This window comes from Hesperophylax consimilis, chromosome 14 (genome assembly GCF_061612785.1).
Source record: "Hesperophylax consimilis isolate HC1 chromosome 14, BYU_Hcon_1.0, whole genome shotgun sequence".
In the NCBI taxonomy this organism is placed as follows: domain Eukaryota; kingdom Metazoa; phylum Arthropoda; class Insecta; order Trichoptera; family Limnephilidae; genus Hesperophylax; species Hesperophylax consimilis.
In genome coordinates, this window is record NC_142849.1 from 25,717,659 (window position 1) to 25,737,377 (window position 19,719).

Here is a 19,719-nt window from a genome sequence, read left to right on the forward strand (position 1 = left end):
TCGTGCCTCTTATACTATCCTACTTGTAGCAGTCTTATTTGGAACAGTTTCACTCGGAGCGGTGACGTGAATCGAAGGCAGCATGCATCGCTCTAATGCCAAAATACACAAAATTCTAAAGTTTTTTTCAAAACCACTTAGTTAAGAATACACCTAGAGATGGAAAAAATCCCCCCATTAATATAAATAGATACTAATCTATGTTTTATAGTTCTTGGTATCCGTTACCTTGAAAACCACACCAATTCAACAAAATTATTATGCGGTAATATCTGCCCTTAGTTAATTGACGCGCGCAACACAGTGTAAAAACAAAAGCAAACAAAACAATATTCCAAAAAGGACCATACTACATGGCCATTAAAGTATATATAACAACCTTCCACATAACATCAAACAAATACAAGATACACACAAATTCAAATCGTTACTAAACACTTTCCTTGTTAATAAATGTCACTACATGTTGAGTGAATACCTCACGTAAATGAAACGCCTATTTTTATTGATATATATATTTGTATTTTTTTATTTTTTCATTGGTATATTGTTATTATATCTGTATAAACATTGTAATTATTATAATAAAACAAATAATATTATATAAACATTGTAATTAAATAAATGTGGTTAGCTGGAAGAAATGGGGTCTACCCATAAGCTACACCTTTTGTAATTTTTATTTTACAATAAATAATTTTTGATTTGATTTGATTTGATTTGTAACTTCTACATACATCATCATCACTTCCCCACAATCTAAGCTTCTGCCCTGATGATGGACACTACAGCTGTCCGAAAAATTAGATTTATATTTTAATTATATTTTTATTACATTTTATTGATTTTCCCTTCTTGCTAAGTGCCGCAGCAAATAGTCCACGACTTCATTTTGTGAAAGATAACAATTAAATCTAATATTATTAAGGCAATGCCATAAGTAGTCACGCAAAATCATGTGTTTTTGGTTTGAAAATTTAGTCGCCTAGAAATTTTTCAGATGCTTTAATTAAATACTGCGAGTAGAAAGTCTTTTTATAAGCCCAGAATAAAATAATGTATAAGGCCTATGAAAACTGGTTTAAAGTTCAAAATCTCCTACTTTTGAACCTATTTTTGGTTATGATTTTATTGCATAGTGTGGAAAATTAAGTTATTTATAAAATGATCGAAAAAAAATTAAATATATATGTCTGAACATCAACAAAATAAAATAAAAGGCACTTTTTGGCCATGTTTTTTTCTTGCATAAATCAAAACAGGCGGATGGTGTTAAGCGGGTTTTTAAACCTTATCGCCATCTACGCAAGAGTCGTTATTGATAGCGGCTCAATTTAAAATATTACACGACGTAGTGCATCGCCTTAATACAGGAATAATGCTGAATATGATAAAAATTAAACAAATATTAAGTAGTAACCAATGATTTGGAAATAATAGTTTAGTTACAATATGAAATATTTTAATCAAACTAAATTAATTATTTTTATCAATTAAAATTATATGAATAAATTAATTTGTAAACTTCACCTGCTATAAATGATTTAGAAAATTTGTCTAGTCTATAAAAAAAAATTGTCTAGTAATCTAGTGATTTTAAATAATTGAATGGCTATCTATATAGATTAATTGAATATTTTAATATAATTATAAAAATTATTAAATAAAGAAAAAAATTATAAAAATTGTAACTATTGTGAGTGAGTGAAATAAAACATGATGGCTCGTGTGATGCTTTCACCAGCCGAGTGATCACCAACTAAGACTTTCCAAAAGTAAACTTAAAAAAGTGTGTTTTTTGTACACGTAAGCTACCAAAAGCCGAAAAGGAAACCAGAAATATTGACTCTTCGTAGAAAATGTGGTATATACATGTAATAAATACATAATAAAAATATATATGATTTACATATTTTTATTATTATATTTATTTATTTTGTCTTTTTTTTTTTTTTTTTAAATATCTAAAGGTTGTTATGTGTCAGTTAGGTTAGTAATTGCGTTTTACGACAGGTAGCGCTAGTGTTAGCGAGCGATGCGCGCGCACACCAGAATCCGAATGGTTCCGACGTGTTCCCGAACCTAGCCGACCGTAGGTAGGCGGTTTCATTAAAGAACCTACAGACGCTCTCGACAGAAATAAAACAGTACTTTCTTATTCTTATCGTTAATAAACAACCTTGTTATCTTGACGAACAGTTTATAATATTATTGAAGTCTCCCACAATTCATTTATACAAGTAATCTGAAAGTAAGTCGGAATTAAAATACTTTACCAAGGTACTTACCAATATTATTTTAGTTACTTTAAACCAATATAACCGTATTTTTAATCCAATGTTACTGCATTTCTTAAACTATGTTTATTTCATATGTTTACCTTGTATTTCATATATTTTTCCTGATAGATGTATGAAAAAATGCATACATCTAAATAAATATCAAAAATCAATCAAACGAGCATCTTCGGAAAAATGGCTTGGTGGTTGGATAGTTAGTTGGTTAGGGTGTAGTTCAATAATAAAAAGATCTTATGTAAAAATGTATTTTCAACATCAATCAATAAATTTTATTATCAAATTTGGACAATTTCATATTTTTACGTTTCAAACAAAGATTATTTTTAGCCTGTACAATCTCAGGTCAGCTTATATGTTTCATATTTATATTTTCAAATATTTATACATTCAATTTTTGGCGCCGTTTCATCCACCTATTAATAACGACTATTAAAAAATAAATTTTACATATCTAAATATTCTTTAACTTCAAATCAAAACAGTACTTATTATTATGCGTTCTTTACCAATTCAAAATCAGAAAAATTTCTTAACTAAAATATTTAGAAAAAACAAATTTACCTAAATTATTTCCTTTTATTTTTCATGATAACAATAATCATTTATGTTTAAATTTTACATTATTTTTTCTTACTTAACGTATAAATTCTATTTAATTTAATATTAAACTACTTGAATTTTTCTTTCATTTTCGTTGTGCATAATATTTACATACATATTTACAAAACTCTTGCTAATATACAATCTTTCCCTATTAATTTACCAACCTTTTACCCAAAATTCACTATGTAAAATTATTTTTTGTACGTAGCGACTACTGATAAGATAAGCTATATAAAAATACACATTGAATATTATAGACATGGAAAAAACACAATTAAAATATCTGTTTAAAAAAAATTATAATACAGGTTTTTCCAATAAGAGGTTATTTTGGTATTCAATCGTAAAAGATCAATGGTTTCGTTGCTTGTGTGGCAAGTAGCACCGTCTTGTTGAAAATAAACGTTGTCCAAATCAATAGCATCTAATTCCAGCCACAAATCATTAATCATCTCTCGATAGCGCAATCCATTCATCGTAACTGTTGCTCCAGCCTCATTTTCGAAAAAGTAAGGTCCAATGACTCCGCCGGACCATAAACCGCACCAAAAAGTCACACGGTGACGATAGAGAGGCTTTTCAACAATAACTCTTGGGTTGTCCGAGCCCCAGATGGGACAATTTTGCTTGTTGACGAAGCCACCAAGAGGTGGAAATGGGCCTCATCACTCAAGATGATTTGCATTTGATTCACTCAAGTGAATTTTAATGATTTCAATGGGTTGTTGAAGTGTGTATCATTCCATTTTTATTAATGACGTAGTTTCTACTTATCAAATGTCAAAAAATGACAGCTTTAAAAGTAACATCTACCGAAATAGCGGGCTATTCAAAATAACACCTCTTATTGGAAAATCCTGTATTTCGTGTACAACAAGAAGCTTTTAATGGTAAATTTGAGTTGCCAAAGATATCGAAGTATATAATTTAATAAAAATGTTTTTATATTTTTTTACTAAATACATAAATATGTACGTCTTTTAATTGCATAATCATGATTACAATGTCACCATACTAACTACATATATTTTTTTAAATCCTTAATTCAAAAAAAAATGTTAACTATTTCACAAAATTATGCTTGAACCACATATTGCTAATTTGTTATTTTTTTCCAAATCCTCTTCCATCCACAAGCAAGAGATGTATAAATCATAAGTAGAGACACCCATTCATAGCTTTAATTTTTAAGAAATGTAGCTTTAATTTTTAAGAAATGTAGCATTAATTATTGAAAAATAGCTTTTTTGCGTTTTCATAGCGTTTATAGCTAAATATGATAGCGTCAAGGAATGGGAGTCGGCAATAGGGGAAAAACAATTAAATTAGCCAAATCACTTGAAACATGTTTATTGTATTATTGATTGAAACTCAACATGGCACATGTTTCTACAGTAGAGTGTCATGTTCGTTTTACGATCTGTCAATACAAGATTATAGCGACTAAAAAATCTTCTTCAATTCGCGAAAATATCGTTAAGGCGATGCCATACGTAGTAATCCAAAATCATGTGTTTTTGGTTTGAAAATTTGGTCGCCTAGAAATGTTTCAGATGCTTATGATTTTATTGTATAATGTGGAAAATTAAGTTATTTATAAGATGATCGAAAAAAAATTAAAAACTGAACATCCACGAAATAAAATAAAAGGCACTTTTTGGCCATGTTTTTTTCTTGCATAAATCAAAACAGGCGGATGGTGTTAAGCGGGTTTTTAAACATTATCGCCATCTACGTAAGGGTTGTTATAGATAGCGGCTCAATTTAAAATATTAGACGACGTATTGCATCGCCTAAATGCTATGAATGGGTGTCAAGGGCAAGTAGATAAATAAAAATATAATATGTGGCGCAGTTAGAATTCAGGCAAGTTAACCTAGGATTTTGTGTATTGATGTATAATGTTTGTTTGTACACGTCCTTGCCAAATGTTACTGATAACCAGTCTTTGTCTTGCTTTCATCTACTTATTATTACTACCGACAAAATTTCTTTTGAGTCAAAGAACAATTTTGAAACTTGTTGTATACAAGAAATTCGTCTGTAAGAGTACAGTGTTCAACTCAACTCTGGTGGCGATAACTGTAACATAAAACTATTAAAAGCTAGTTATCTTCAAACAACGCTGGTTTAAGTTTGAACCATGTGAGTTACAGTTAAAACTTACATTGTTTGTGGTTTTTAAATAAAAAATACAATGTAAAGGAACTATTCATCACCCTTTAAACTAAGACTTGTTCGTAAACAAGATCTTAAAGGAGCTCACCTCCGTACAATACTGTGTATTGAAACTTCCATTACGTTGTATTGAACATTTTTAAAAATTAAAATCTATTAAAAATGTTTTTCAAACAATGATTCATACCGAAGTTGAAAGTACCTACATCTATGGGCCAGTTGTTCCAATTCTATGTTTCAAATTATCAACTGACAAGCTTAACAACGTGATCAAAATCTAAAACGGGAAAAGAATCAGTGCTTGAAGTAGACCGTTAAAATGAATAAATATCCAAAATGTTTACTGATCGTAGATTTGTGACTACTTCAAAAAATGTGAAGGTCGGTCAGTCAAGGACCTAAAGTCCAGCAGAAATTCACATGTGACAAAGTCATCAAATTGCCGTACAGTGCCATTTTGCTTTTCTTTCACAGAAGAGGACAATTACGATTGATAAGTTGATATTTTGTTCAACTTATTGCAATTTAATAGAAAGGTAAAACGCACAAGAAATCGGCGTTTAACGGGGTCCTTTCAAATGTAAAAAAGGCGTTGAATGGCAATTTGATGACAATGTTACATTTTAATTTTATACGAAACAACTGGGCCTCGGTATTTTGATTAAACTTTGAAAGCTATCCGCAAATCTTCATGTCAGTTGCGCATCTTAAATCACATAATTTTAACCGATAAAAATGTTGGCATATTTGTGACGTATGCCAACAATCAATGTGTTAAACGCAGTCTTAGCTAAAGTTGAACGTAATTTGTCTTTAAAAATCCGTTAATATGAAAACCAGATAGTAGGTAAGATAAACTATAAATGACAATTAATATTTGAAGGTAAAATCAACCCATAGATTGTTAGGTTTACACATTCGTGGTATCTAGTATTTTTATAAATTCACGTTTTCTCAGTTTCACTGTTTGGCCAACTTTTATTTGGTACATCCATTGCAAGCAGCTGGGAAAACAAAAACTTGGAACTTTAATTACGGGAATGACAGATCAGCAGGTGTTTACCCGGAAGTGAGTTATTTCTCATCCGGAAGAAGAAGAACAGGGTATAGAGGCGGGAGGGGGTGGGAAGTGAACTCGGAGGAGTTTGTTGCGTTGTGTGAGAAGTTTCAAATTAACAAAGAACAAAGGACTTTTAATTAGCATGTGTGAATATAATATACCTAAATATTACAAGAAAATTTGTCCTCAACACTACATATATGTTTTTTGATTTCGTCCCGCGAACTAAATAACAATCATCTTTTCAGAATAAATCAAATTTGGTGTCATCAAAACAATAACATGTTGTTGTATATATAACTTATTTTTTGTTGAGAAATTAATTAAATAATAACATTTTGTTGGATACATATATATATATATATATATTTTTTTTTTTAATAAATTAATGAAATAGAACACAGCGTCTGCTTTATATTACCATTTGGCAATATTTTTATACCGACCGGATTTCGCTTCGACCAAAGCTTTATCAGGGCTTTCCTAGCAAACCCATTTTTGAAACAAAATATTTATTAATATTATTATTAAAAAAGTTTACGTGGTTTATGCTATTGTTGTCACACCACAAAGCGTTTGCATAATGCGAAATTATATTGGTGAAAAGATGTATCAACAAATCAACCCAGAGCATTTTTTCCAAAAAAATTACCTATCAAAAGCAAATAATATTGTCTGTTTACAATAAATTGACAAAATAACAAATTACACATATTTTCTCCTTTAAATTCAACTTAAAAGCATGCAACACAGCGTTGAAAAACTAAATGAAATTCCTAATAAGGAAAAACGGTTCGTAAATGAGGTTAAGATGCGATTTCCCGCGCTCTTCGGTGCCAATTTGAGTTTCCCGCCAACAGCTGCTCCGCCGAGTATGGCGGCCGCCATGTTGTCCCCCGGCGGGCTCCCATTTGCTGAGCCCTGACCAATCAAATCGTTAGTCACCTCGTTTTCTCCGTTCTCATGGTACGCGTTCGTCTTCTTGAGGGAAGAGTCACTTGGGATGGCTGAAAAAGGAAATCAACATCAAACATAATTCATTGATTTTCATTGTTAATTTTGATGCGCGTTCATTTGAGCGCTCACAAACTCCCCAAAGACAAGAATTTAAACATAACAAAACAGATTTTTGAGTAAAAATGTCTCATAAAATATAATTTTTGATGAAAGCAGTACGAGCCACCAGTAAAAGTAAGTAAATACACTTCAAAAATATCTTCAATTGCTTTCGATTCTTCGTGAATCAAAGCTATATTAATAATTCAACAATTTTATTATATAACATATATTAAATTGAAATAAATTGAAATTAAAAACATAAATCAGGTACCTACATAAAAAAATTATACTTTGTTATGTAAGAGCATATAATACTCGTGGACGCAATGGTTGATCATAGAGTTATTGACACAGAAATACATTTTGCCTAAAATAAAAATAAAAAAAGAGACAAGTTGTGATGAGAGCGGAAGACGGCGTGCCATCATCCTTTCTGTGATTTATTAATAAATTAATCTGACGATATACAGTCAACTTGAATTAAAATATCACTAGTCAGACCCCGAAATTAAAATCTGCTTACGAAACACTAATCCTTTTTACAATGGCTCGCAAATTGCTGGCGGCGTAATGAAACTTAACTACAAATCCCACATCAGGTAAACAAAAGATCGGACTTCTTTCAAAAAGTATTTTGTTACACTATTTAGCTAGACACTTGTATTATAATTCTCCCGCCTCATTCATTTTCAGCGTCGCGAGGTGTTTCAGTTCGTTTAAAAACGAACATTCAGATACTGAGAAAAAAAAAAGTCTCACAATGGACTGCGCAACAAACAATTGACTTACATTAGCAAATTTTACTTTTTTGCGCAGGGTTTGGTCATTTCCAGTTATTTCAATCTGAGCTCTCCGACGCACAGTGGGCTGAAAATCGCCTTTCATAGACATAGAAACTTGAATTTTCAAGGGTATTTTTTTTGGCTAGAAATGGATTCTGCTGATCATTACTATGGTATAAAATTTATTATGAAGCAATTGCGTGTACAAATGAAGGAGTTATCATTTTTTTAAGAAAAATTTGTATGGCACTGACATTAAAAATGAGGCTATCTCCGGAATCTTAAGGTTTGCCATTATATCCTTACACACAGATATACTACAATTTATTTTTATTTTTTTGACAAACTTCGTATTGTGGCGCAACTTGCGATTTTTTTTTTAAATCGTCAATGTTGAAAAAAAAACTTTTTTATGTTGATGATTCATTTAAATGCTTAAATGCTTTAAATATGAGTATGCTTTGTCTAGTTTACAATATTTTATTTACACTGCAAGCCTTTCAGCGATTTTCAGCCCACTGTGCGACGGTCAACCTACGACGAAGGTCGTAGTTCATTCAAAGCATTCTCGAACAGTCCTGGTGCCAAAAATATGGTAAAGCGGTTTGCCTCCAGCTCGTCGAAATGTTACCCAGATTTCATATTAGGCCAAGTCTATGATACTGCCGAATATAGCGAAGAGGTTTTTTGAAACGCATGAGATCATCGTCGAATGTTATAATGTTGGACAAGTCAGCTGCCGTAGGTAATTGAAGGTATTTTATGAATATCGTTTATTGTTCCTCAAAATATGATCTACAGCCTTACTAAAGAAAAAAACCATTTCCCATTCGCTGAACTGTGTTTTTTTTACACATTTTATATAGAACGCACACTGTTTAATTGGCCAATAAAAATTTATCGCAATATGTCAATTTTCAGACCTACTAGCACTTCTTTGCGCGCATGCGCATCATGGTTTAATTATGCGCGTCATGCACGTCAGCATGTTAATTCACTATCAAATTAGTAAAATTCAACATATTTCTAATAATTGGGGTATTTTTATGAGTTTTTATCCATTAATAATGTCATATTGTTTCATCTTATCGGGAAAAGCAAGGTTATATTCTACTATATTTGAAGTGAAACTTTTTTACGCGCGTTATGCATTTTCGAGGACCGGAGTAAAACCGACTCATAACCGTCACGAAAAACCGTGATCATTTCGCTACAGGAGCCTAGCTAGTATTATATACCTAGTATAGGTCACTCTCCAAACTCAGCTTCGCGGTCTAGAGGCAGAGTGCCCAACTCTCGTCGTGAAGAACCGAGGTTCGATCCCCGCTTTAACTATTTTTTTTCTTCTTTTTGTGATTTTTTTAATACGAGGAAAAGTGATAAAATGCTCTCGTGCTGCGACTTTTAGATGTTTTGACTATATGATATTTTGGTCGAAATATAGCTTACAAATTGAGCCGGTAGAGTCGCTCGGTATTTTGATTAATTATTTTTATTTTGAAGCATTAAAATTACTAATCAAGGCCGATAACGCGACTAATTACCCTCGCAGACGTGCGTGACAAGTTTTTTTAGTAAAAAACACAGCCGTAAGTGAGTTTTTCAAAATTTAGAAATGTTTTTCAAATTCAGACTCCATACGGGTATGATACTGTTAAAACACGATAGATCTTTTCCAAAACGGACAAATATACGGAAATATTTTGAAAAACGACAGATATGACTTCACACTGCCGATATATCTTCGATTCGACCCTATATAAAGCGTTTACGAGACGTTATGTGATAGGAGTACCCGTTGTATACGCGGTTCTCGTCGCGCAAGTTACCTCTCCTCGCGGTCTAGAGGCAGAGCGTTCGACATTCGTTATGCAGGACCCGGGTTCGAATCCCATATTTTGATAACTTTTAATTTTTTTTATCACATGCTACTTATAAATATGTCAATATTAGGAATCTAGCTAAACGTTCATTTGTTAACAACACGCCTATAAATAAAATTATGCTTTTTAAAACTATAATGTACAGCATTCTGAATAATAATAATATGAAATGAAAAGAGAGAGTTTCACTTCCGTCGTGCGTAGGCTTTCCACACACTGTATTTTTTTTATTACTTTTACCGCGTGAATTTAATAAAACTTCTATTTATTTATTAATTTATTTATTTATTTGTAAGAAACAAATAGCTTTTATATAATATACAATGACTAGCAGTTAAAAACCCGCTCCGCGGGTTTTTGCTGCTAGGCCCTGCGGGCGGCACTTGCTTGGGCTGCGCCCAGTTTAAGTGATATTAACAACAGTTACATTTAATAGATAGATTATAAGGTCATTCACAGAGAGAGGGTGAGTATATATTGTTAAAACACGGAACAGGAAGGAGTTAATGAATAATAACATGCTCAATTTAGGCATAATAAGAATGACAGTTGTTTGAATAAATGAAATTTTACGTATTTGTGATGGATTATTTCAAATGAAACACTATTATTGACTACATGTCTACAACTGATATTAACTGTTATGGTACCTAATATAATTTGCTCATAGGAGACTTGCAGTGCTTAAATATGTGTTACAACCGTCAATGTCTATAAGTTGAATCAATATCGTATAGTTTGTCACAACAATTAAAGATAGTTACAACAAAGTTGACTGAAATAATACATTATTACATATTGATTAATTGTACCCGTGTTTATGGATAAAAGGAGGGTAATTGTGCAATGTGATTAGCAGTCGGTTTAATTAAAAGGTGTGAATTTTACTCCAACTGGTGGTAATTCTTTTCCTAAAACTGTTACTGTATCTAATAAAGTTTAAAGTTAGATTATATATACACCTTCATCAGGAGAGTAAAAATCTATATATAAAGGTAGATTATTACAATATAGCGCCCCTGAGGTGATATCTCACAAAAGCGGCGCCATGCAAATTGTCCAATTAATAAATAAATATAATGTTTACATTTTATTATGTACGTATGCATTGATATACAATGGAAATAGATAAAATAATGTTATCCGATTAAACTTTATTTTATTAAAAAACAAATAACTTTTTTAACTTCACTTTATTATATACAACCAATACATGTTTCATGAACGAAGTATACACCGAAGTCAAAAATTAAATATAGATTACAATTGGAAAAAAGAAGTGGAAGGAGGGGGGAGGGGTAAGAGTAGGCTGGGTTTATAAGAATTAGGAATTACAATATGAAAGACCAGTTAAGTGGGAAAATATTTAAAAGAGAGTTTATAAAAAAAAATTCTTGTTAATTACATCTACTTTTATAAAAATGTTCTCCTATTTCTAAAATTTCGAAATTATTTATTTGTGATGCTTTATATCCTGTGTGAAGTATTTTAAGACCGGAAATTTTTTTTTGCATATAACCATAAAACAATATATTCATAAGACAAATAACATTTAATAACGGTTATTCTAATAAATTGATAGTTGAAATACTAAATAAAATAATTAAACATATTATCTTCAAACGGTATTTTTACCCTAGTTCTTAAGATATAAATAAACAATGGCGTAGAATTCTGTTTGTGGATAACGACACTTCTAAAATTATATATGTATATAAACATTCCTGGTACTATTCAACCGGCGTTTTACACTAATAACAGAATGAATAAATATATTCTTAATAATATAGATTGCGAAAATCAAACAAAAAAATCAGGAGTTTATAAACTCAATTGGGCTGGATTGTAATTTATTTTACAAAGGTAGAACCAATAGAAACTTTGAAGTCAGAACTAAAAAACATCTCAGGGTTCTAAATGGAAATAGTGAATATGAGTTTGCAAATCATCTTTTGAATCACACTTTCGATAAAAATTCAGGTCTTAAAATACTTCACTCAGGATTAAAGCATCGCAAATAAATAATTTAGAAATTTTAGAAATTAGAAAACATGTCAATATAAAATCAGATGTAATTAATAAGCAAAAAAAAATTATAAATAATAATGAAAAATGCCATTGCAAAGTAGAACTAAACTTCCAGAAGAAATCTTATTATTAAACACTTGATTTTCAAGTAATTTTGCATATTTAAATATACGCGCCAGTCATTTGATTCGTTTCTTCACCGCCAGAGGGGCGCTCTGTCGGCCACCTAGCCGCGATGCGTATTCGGGTATCGGCCATATTGAATTAACGCTTGCTTTTTTCGTCAAACGTCAAACGTAATCACGTAATTGTGGATAATTTTCACTGTAATGTAATTAATCCAATGGATTATGAACTTTCTAAGACATATTTTCTTCGATATTATCCAAAAATTGTATAAGCAGAAACGATATTTTTTAAGAAATATCGTATTACATGTGGCGATTCTATTTCAGTATGAAATGGTGTCTTAATCTTTAAAGTCTTATTTAAACACAATTTGAATTTGACCAATCACAGGGCCTACACCGTCCAGACGCTGGAGTAATAATATTATCAGATAGATATAAATATACAAGATAATTGAAGTCGAGCCACAGAAGTTTCTTATGTTAAAGTTCATTAAAAATGAAGTTTTAGTATCTTAAAATTAATTTGGTGTTAAAGGAAGGGGAGAGGAAGAGGAAAATAGGAAGAGGGTAGGAGATGCTGCCGATACATTCCATACTCTCATATTAATAATCGATCGTACGCATTACTTCATATCGATATTTCTTTAGGTTATTACCAAAAATTTAAATGCTGTAAATTTTTTTATTATATTGTGCACATATACAAGGGATTGGGGAATTTTTTCGAATGTTTGTTCTACACGAGGGTAGATAAAATAAATCAGATTGTCGCGTTGATCTAGACGGAATATGAAGATTTATCGTGATGTTATTTAATAACATAATTGCCTTATGCATGCGTATGTAAATACATATTTTAAAAAAATAACGTTTATATCGATGACGAAATCGACCCAAATTATCTGATTTTTTGGTTATTCTCTGGGATTTTTTTTTTTATTTAAATTTACATAGTATATTTCAAATAGAAGTTAACATTTTTTCCTTTACAAGAGTCAAAAACTCGTGTGTAAGGGTATAAAATAAAAATCAAAACTTTTTTATAAAATAATATATAAATTAAATTAGTGAGCGGTCATCGTCATTCTAATTCGAAAAATTATTTAAGGTAGTGAAGTTTATTTTATTTTTAAAATCATTATAGTCCGGTTCTAACCTTATCTTTGTCTTTAGTTGATTAAACCAAACCACTCCAGTGTACGTGTAATAGTGTTGTGCAAAACTGGTGTTTTTATGATATTTAATCATTTTTAATTGTATGAACGAAATAAAAAGTGAAGTGATAGTATAATTAATTAAAGTAATTAATTATCATATAATTTTTTTATGCATAAATAACGAAAATAAAAAATAACTTTTTTTTAATGGTTGATTTTTTTATATTTTCTTGCCAAGATTTAAAATGATTTGTTTGAAACTAGGTGGGAGCTTGCTGGGTAACATTACAGTTAAGAATTTAGAGCTTTTTTGTCCAAATGTATTTATTTATAAACAAAAAAAAAATTATACTTTTTATTCATTTATTTTTTCTATTATTTACTAATTTGTTTATTAATTATGACTTTATTTTTTATTGTTTCTTTACATTTTATCTTTTTTACGAAAGAATTTTTTACCTTACTAGGACAAGCGGAGGTTAATAATTTATAAAAATAATAAAATAAAAAGTTGCACAAAGATTATATATTAAGTTAACAATATTGTTACATTAACGTTTCTACGAAATGGGTGCCTATATGGTGCCTATTAATCTAATTCCAGCCAATTCATTACAGTATAATGTAGGAAACATGTAGGGTGATAATGATTTATATTGATATTTAATTGCAAGAAAAAATATAGTCAACTATTATTTTAAAAAGGAGAGAAGAAAAAAAGAGAAAAAAATACATTATAAAAGGAAAAGGAAGAAAAAATATACATATACAAAATATTATGCCACAATTTAAAAGGACAAAGATCATCTCAGAACATTCTTTTTAAATGTACACAAGGAATTAGACGACTTAATGTAAGCTTGAAGGATATTAAATAGAAGTGGAGGCTTTTAAATAGTATATTTAGCATGACTATTTGATTTGCTCTGACATTATGATTATGTAAGGAATGTTAATAATCAGAATATTTTAGGCATTGATTTTTAGTATTCTCGAAACGTCCAACTGTTTAAATATTTTTTTTTATTTAAACGCCCATATGGCTTTTACCTATAATAATGTACATCTTTATTTTTTTAGTTATACAGATTACATCTTAAAAAATCAGTGTTGACAAAATATAGGTTACATGAAAAAAATATCAGAGTTAACAAAATATGTTACATAAAATATTAAGATTAAAAAATATAGGTATGGATAGAGTACGAAAAATAGAAAATCTGTCGAAATCCTCCAAATCAACCATAATGATAATAAGAAAGTATAACAATAGTTTACAAATTAGGTAAAAATAGTTCGCACATACTCCGTTTAAAGTTTGCCAAGTTCAAATTATTGTCAAATACATTTATATTATTTAAGTATTTGTTACCAAGACTGTGTAAACGTTGTATTGAAGGGTGAAAACTATAGTTGGAATGAGATGTATGAATGTAAAATTTCTGTTGTTGAGTTTCAAATAGGAACCTTTAAAATTGTCTTTATGATGCAACTCTGTGTTATATTTATGCGAATGAGCCCTATCCTACTATTCCAGGAAAATAATTTCCCGCTGGGTCTATAGCTGGGTCTAGGCCGAGGTGCTGGTTATTAAATAAGTGGTTTCCGGGGCGACGGTACCTAAACCCGCCTCCCAAATCCCAAATGAAAAAGAAGCACCTACGTATGCAGGTATTCTGTTATCTTCTTGATCTGCCCGCGTACCTGCGCCCCAATAAGAAGCATGTATAAATCATTCCTTTGTCTAACCTCACATTCCAAACCCTGCAATGTTCTCCACCCCTGGCAGCCAATATTAGGTACTAGGTCATCTGCCCGGAATCATATTCATCATTGATCCAAATCTGTTTAATGGTTTAGTTTCTCGTAATAAATCAGAGATCGACTGATTAAACGCTCGCATTTCCAGAAATGATTTCTTTATTACCGATTTTACCGAATCTTATCAAATCATCTCACAATTTATTTCCATCTCAGAGGGCTTTTAACAGTATCGGTGTAATGAGATTTTATTTCTACTTCTTTCGTTGTAATAGGTATTAGATTAAGGGTGGGGAGGTTTTTAATTTATTCATCTTTTTTCGATTCATATTTCTGTAGGTTTAAAACAGGTGATTTCATTTAGTAAGATAAAGGAAGTGTCTTAATTGCTTAGTGTTAGAATTGGTCCCTGGGAAGATTTTTTTTCAATTGAGTAATCTTTTTGGCCAAAAGGTTCGAAAATTGCAAACCACCATTCTTGTGTTGTGTAACTGAGATATTCCTAAAAGTAAACGTCGTATAACATCCTGCTTTTTCTCATTGTAATTATTGATACCCACTCTATGTTTAAATGTAAACTTTGATAATATTTTCAAAAAACACTTATTTTATTACATATACCTACTTGCATTTTATCACAACTGCTTCTATTATTTTGTTATGTATTTTCCTTTTTTAAAATTTGTCTCAAATCTTTTATATTGTTATTTTATTGGTCAATGATATACACAATTCCTATCACTGTAAAATATGAATGTATTTACATTGTTTATAACGCAAATAAATAAAATTAAATAAGACGATATGTACATATATATAATAGAATGACGAACTACTAATAGAGGCAAATAATTATACCTAGACAGTGAACATTTTCAATTTTTCACTAAACAAATACAAAATGCTATTTCTGAGGCAGTTTAGTTATGTATAGTAACTATGTTTTTTTTAGCTCCACACAGGAGGCCCTGAGGCCTATGTCATCTTTGGGGATGCTGTGTGGAGGGTGTTTTTATGGAAAGGAAGGAGAGGAAGTTAAGGTAAGGAAAAAGGAACGAGGGGTGGGTAGGAATCTGGGGGTCAAAGTTTCCGGGAGTGAAGGACGTATGAATCCATCCCTCCCACTGCGGTGTAAGGCGTCGAATGGGTCGAGAGAGTCCGGCTGGAGAGGTCAAAAGGTTTCCATCAACCACTTTCTCCCGATTCGGCCCACCACCCAGTAGGCGGGCAAACGCATCCGCCGCTAAGGCTTAGACAAACTTCAGCCCATGAACCTGGGGGTTTCATGATAACTCTTCAAAATGACAATTCAAGACACCAATAAAAAGTGCTATAAAGTTATGAAAAGTGAAGAAACAAAAACTAGGTTTAATAGTTATATTTGTACACTTTTTATAGCTGTATTGAATTGTCATTTTTGTGAGTTATCCGGTCACCGAACCGGGGCACCGCTTCTAAGTCACTTAACGTAGCGAACCATTTTGGGTAACCTGCTGCAGGAGTATTGACTATCCAATGAATGCTCCTTATTCATTAAGCTTGCATTATTCAGTCTACTTTCATCGATCGTCTGCCAGTTCCACGTTTCACTGTCATACCTATATCACGGTTGGTAACAGTACACCATTATGAACTGCTACCATCGCTAATTTTGATAACTTTTTTTTAACTACTACCGCAGTCAATTTTCCGTTAATAAACATAGTTCCCAGCATTCACCCTTCTATCAATGTCCCATCTAAAAACAACAAAAATCGGAAGAAAGATAAAGGCAAGGATAATGAAATGTGAAGGAACCAAATAATCCATATATGACATAAGGCATATCATCATCTTCTATCCCAACTCCGGAAACGGCGTGATGATGTATGTGGGATATTTTTAGACACGATATTTTAGGTGGCTTTATTAAAAAAAAAAACACTTTTTTACTGTTTCGCCTTTCGGCGAAAATTCGGATCCAACATCACGATTCGCACGAACAGCATGAGATTATACAAATACTATGTTATAATAGATACCTCACAGAAGTGTAATATGTTCCACTCGTTTGATTTATACTAATGATCAAATACTGGAGTATTGATTCACAATTATGTATAGAAAACGTGAAAATTATTTATAAATTTAGACTAATTGGCGAATATAGATTCTTGGTCAAAATATTTTCCGATAGAGTAAACGCGTTTTTTTTAAATGAAACAATTTTTTGTGATGAGGGTGTTCTCTGTAATAGATCCAGCAAGTGACACCTGTTTCACACAAATTTCAATGCTGATTTTCAAGTTCTGCTAAGGTTTTGGTCAAGTTATTTTATTATTTGAGTTTTGTGACACAACCGGTCAATAGTTATATAATAACAGAACTTGAAAAGGACGTTCACAGAACTTGAAAATCGACGTTCAAATTTTAAGAATTGTTCAAATTCTGTGAAACAACCCGTTCCGAGTGTCAACGGTTATATTGATTTTTTTTGAAGTTGGGTTATTATTCGGTTAATCTTCCCAAAAGTCGGAATCATGATTCTTCTAATACCTGAAAGAAGAGCATACCCTGAAAATTTTTATTGTCAAATCAATGCCAAACATTTTCGGTGCTCGTTTTCATCTTAACTGGGAATCGAACCCCTATTAATTGCTTGGAAGGAAACTGTGCTTTTGACAGAATGAATGCTATGTAGGTACTGATATACGAAATCATAAATATTGTTTAGTAAAAATAATATTGTGAAGAAAGATTACTCACGGTACAGTTTAATATTTCCATCTGTGTCGCCTAGAGAGTTCTTGGAGACACATCTGTAGGAGCCGTAGTTCTTCCTGCCCACGCTCTTTATCTTGAGCCTCATATCCACCTCGTACGTCTTTTCTACCGTGCTGATGTCGTAGTTGTCATCCGCTGGAAAAAACCAAATCGTCAGCCATGAAGGTATTTAGTTATCGCGGACCGCACAACGCACTTGAGCCACTCCAACTATCATATAAAGAAATAAGCATTTAAAAGGGCATCGTAAAGCGTACAAAATCAATTATTGAGTCTATAAATATGATTATCATTGTGTATTCAGGCCATACTATTAAAGGTTCACCCCTATTGACGGCATCACTGGTTCTTATAAGAATATTATATTCTCTATACGCAAATCATTTCCCTGACAAGGGTGGCCCGGCTCCCAGCGAACATTAAGTGGATAAAGTAAAGTTTTTTTTTCTTTTAATTAGCTGCATACGTTTGCGGTATATATGGGTTGTGTGTGACCGATTGTACCTTAATTTTTCTTTTTTTATGAATGCGTAAGTATTTTTTTTATGATAAACTAGTGTTTATAAGACAAGGTTTTATGCATAGCCCAAAGGATAACAAACTATTATAAGCAAATAAACAGTAATTGTTGATTGAAGTACTAGTACATAATGAATTATTGGTGACCGAATAAATCATCACAATGATAATTCATCACATATTTAACAAGTTATATAAAGTCATGTAAAGTTATGCAACAAAAAATTATTAACTGGGTTAAGTAGCTTAGGTTAGGTTAGGTTTAAAAAAAAAATTTCATCGTTTATAATGACTTTATATCACTTTTTAAAAGTGTGTTGAATTGTCACTGTGTTATTGTAGTATTTGGTGATTTAAAAGGTTCGTTCGTTTTTTAAAGGGTAGGTTCGGGTTCTACCGAACCTAACCGAACGCTACCAACGGCCTCCGGTTACATTGTCGGGTCGCGAAGAGCTCATTCTCTCGCTAGACGGCCTTTAGGCAACTTGTTACTTGTATTGTCAGTTTATTATATTCCGAATTAAACAGCGTCCGTATATAAGAATCTACGACTATTCAATATATTACCAGATCCTTTCGTCGTTAGAATACTGGAGATTAAGGGCCCAGTATTCTATCCTATACAACAACGATACGTTACAGTTATCATGGAACCGAATTATTTGGCGTGTTGGAAGTAAGCCGACGTGGCTCAGTGGTCCAGAGCATCTGACCGGATATCAGAAGGTGCGGGTTCAATTCCCGTCGGCGGCATTTATTTTTACTCCGGAGATATTTTCAATTTGTATTGATATTTCAGGCGACTAATTATTGCTTAAAATAATTTGTAATGCGTAAGTAATTGCTTGGTACTGGGAATAATTTTAATTACTAACGCAACTGGGATTTACAAATGGTAATAATAATATTGTTATAGGAAACTTGATGATCCTGTCAAAAGGGCTAATCCTTTTATTAAATGGTTTGAACACCCTTTACAGTTGATTTCGTATACTTTTTTCCCTTTGGACTGCTTGATTTATTTTTTGCAAGTTATGAGAGGCTCGTTGCGCGGGTATCGTGAGGACCTATCAAATGGAGTAAGAATATAGAATCGAACTGATCTATTCGACAATTTCTGCTGAAGTATCTGAGAAGACATAGAATTCAGCACTAATTTCAGAGAACCTCAAATGTTATGCTTTATATCTGAGATGATTCACTGTCATTTTTAACTGATAACAGCCATAAATTACCTAAATGAATGGATTCAGCGCTGACATATTTAATTTCATATATAATTTTCTATATTTACAAAGTTTTACCATTCTCTTAGGGAAAAATGGTTTCAGCTTCCTATTTTTTTTTTTTTTTTTTTTTTTTTATTGTTGATGCATTTTTTTTTTACAATATTTCATATTTCAATTTAGTAATGTTGGCCTCACTGGGTTGTTTACCCGTGCTGAGGCCCCCATTTTATAATTTAAGAATTTATACATTTAAAAAAAATAAAAGA

At 31.6% G+C, this 19,719-nt stretch overlaps 1 protein-coding gene across 1 annotated transcript in view; it reads right to left on the reverse strand.

Moving 5' to 3' along the window:
* Positions 1–19,719, reverse strand: part of LOC149418107 (lachesin-like) — a 394,668-nt gene that overhangs the window by 94,452 nt on the left and 280,497 nt on the right. The window contains exons 8-9 of the mRNA XM_089639892.1: positions 17,688–17,840; positions 7,000–7,148 (exon numbers count right to left, since the gene is read on the reverse strand). Coding sequence (XP_089496018.1) covers positions 7,000–7,148; positions 17,688–17,840 — 302 coding nt within the window. The remainder of the gene's footprint in view (positions 1–6,999; positions 7,149–17,687; positions 17,841–19,719) is intronic.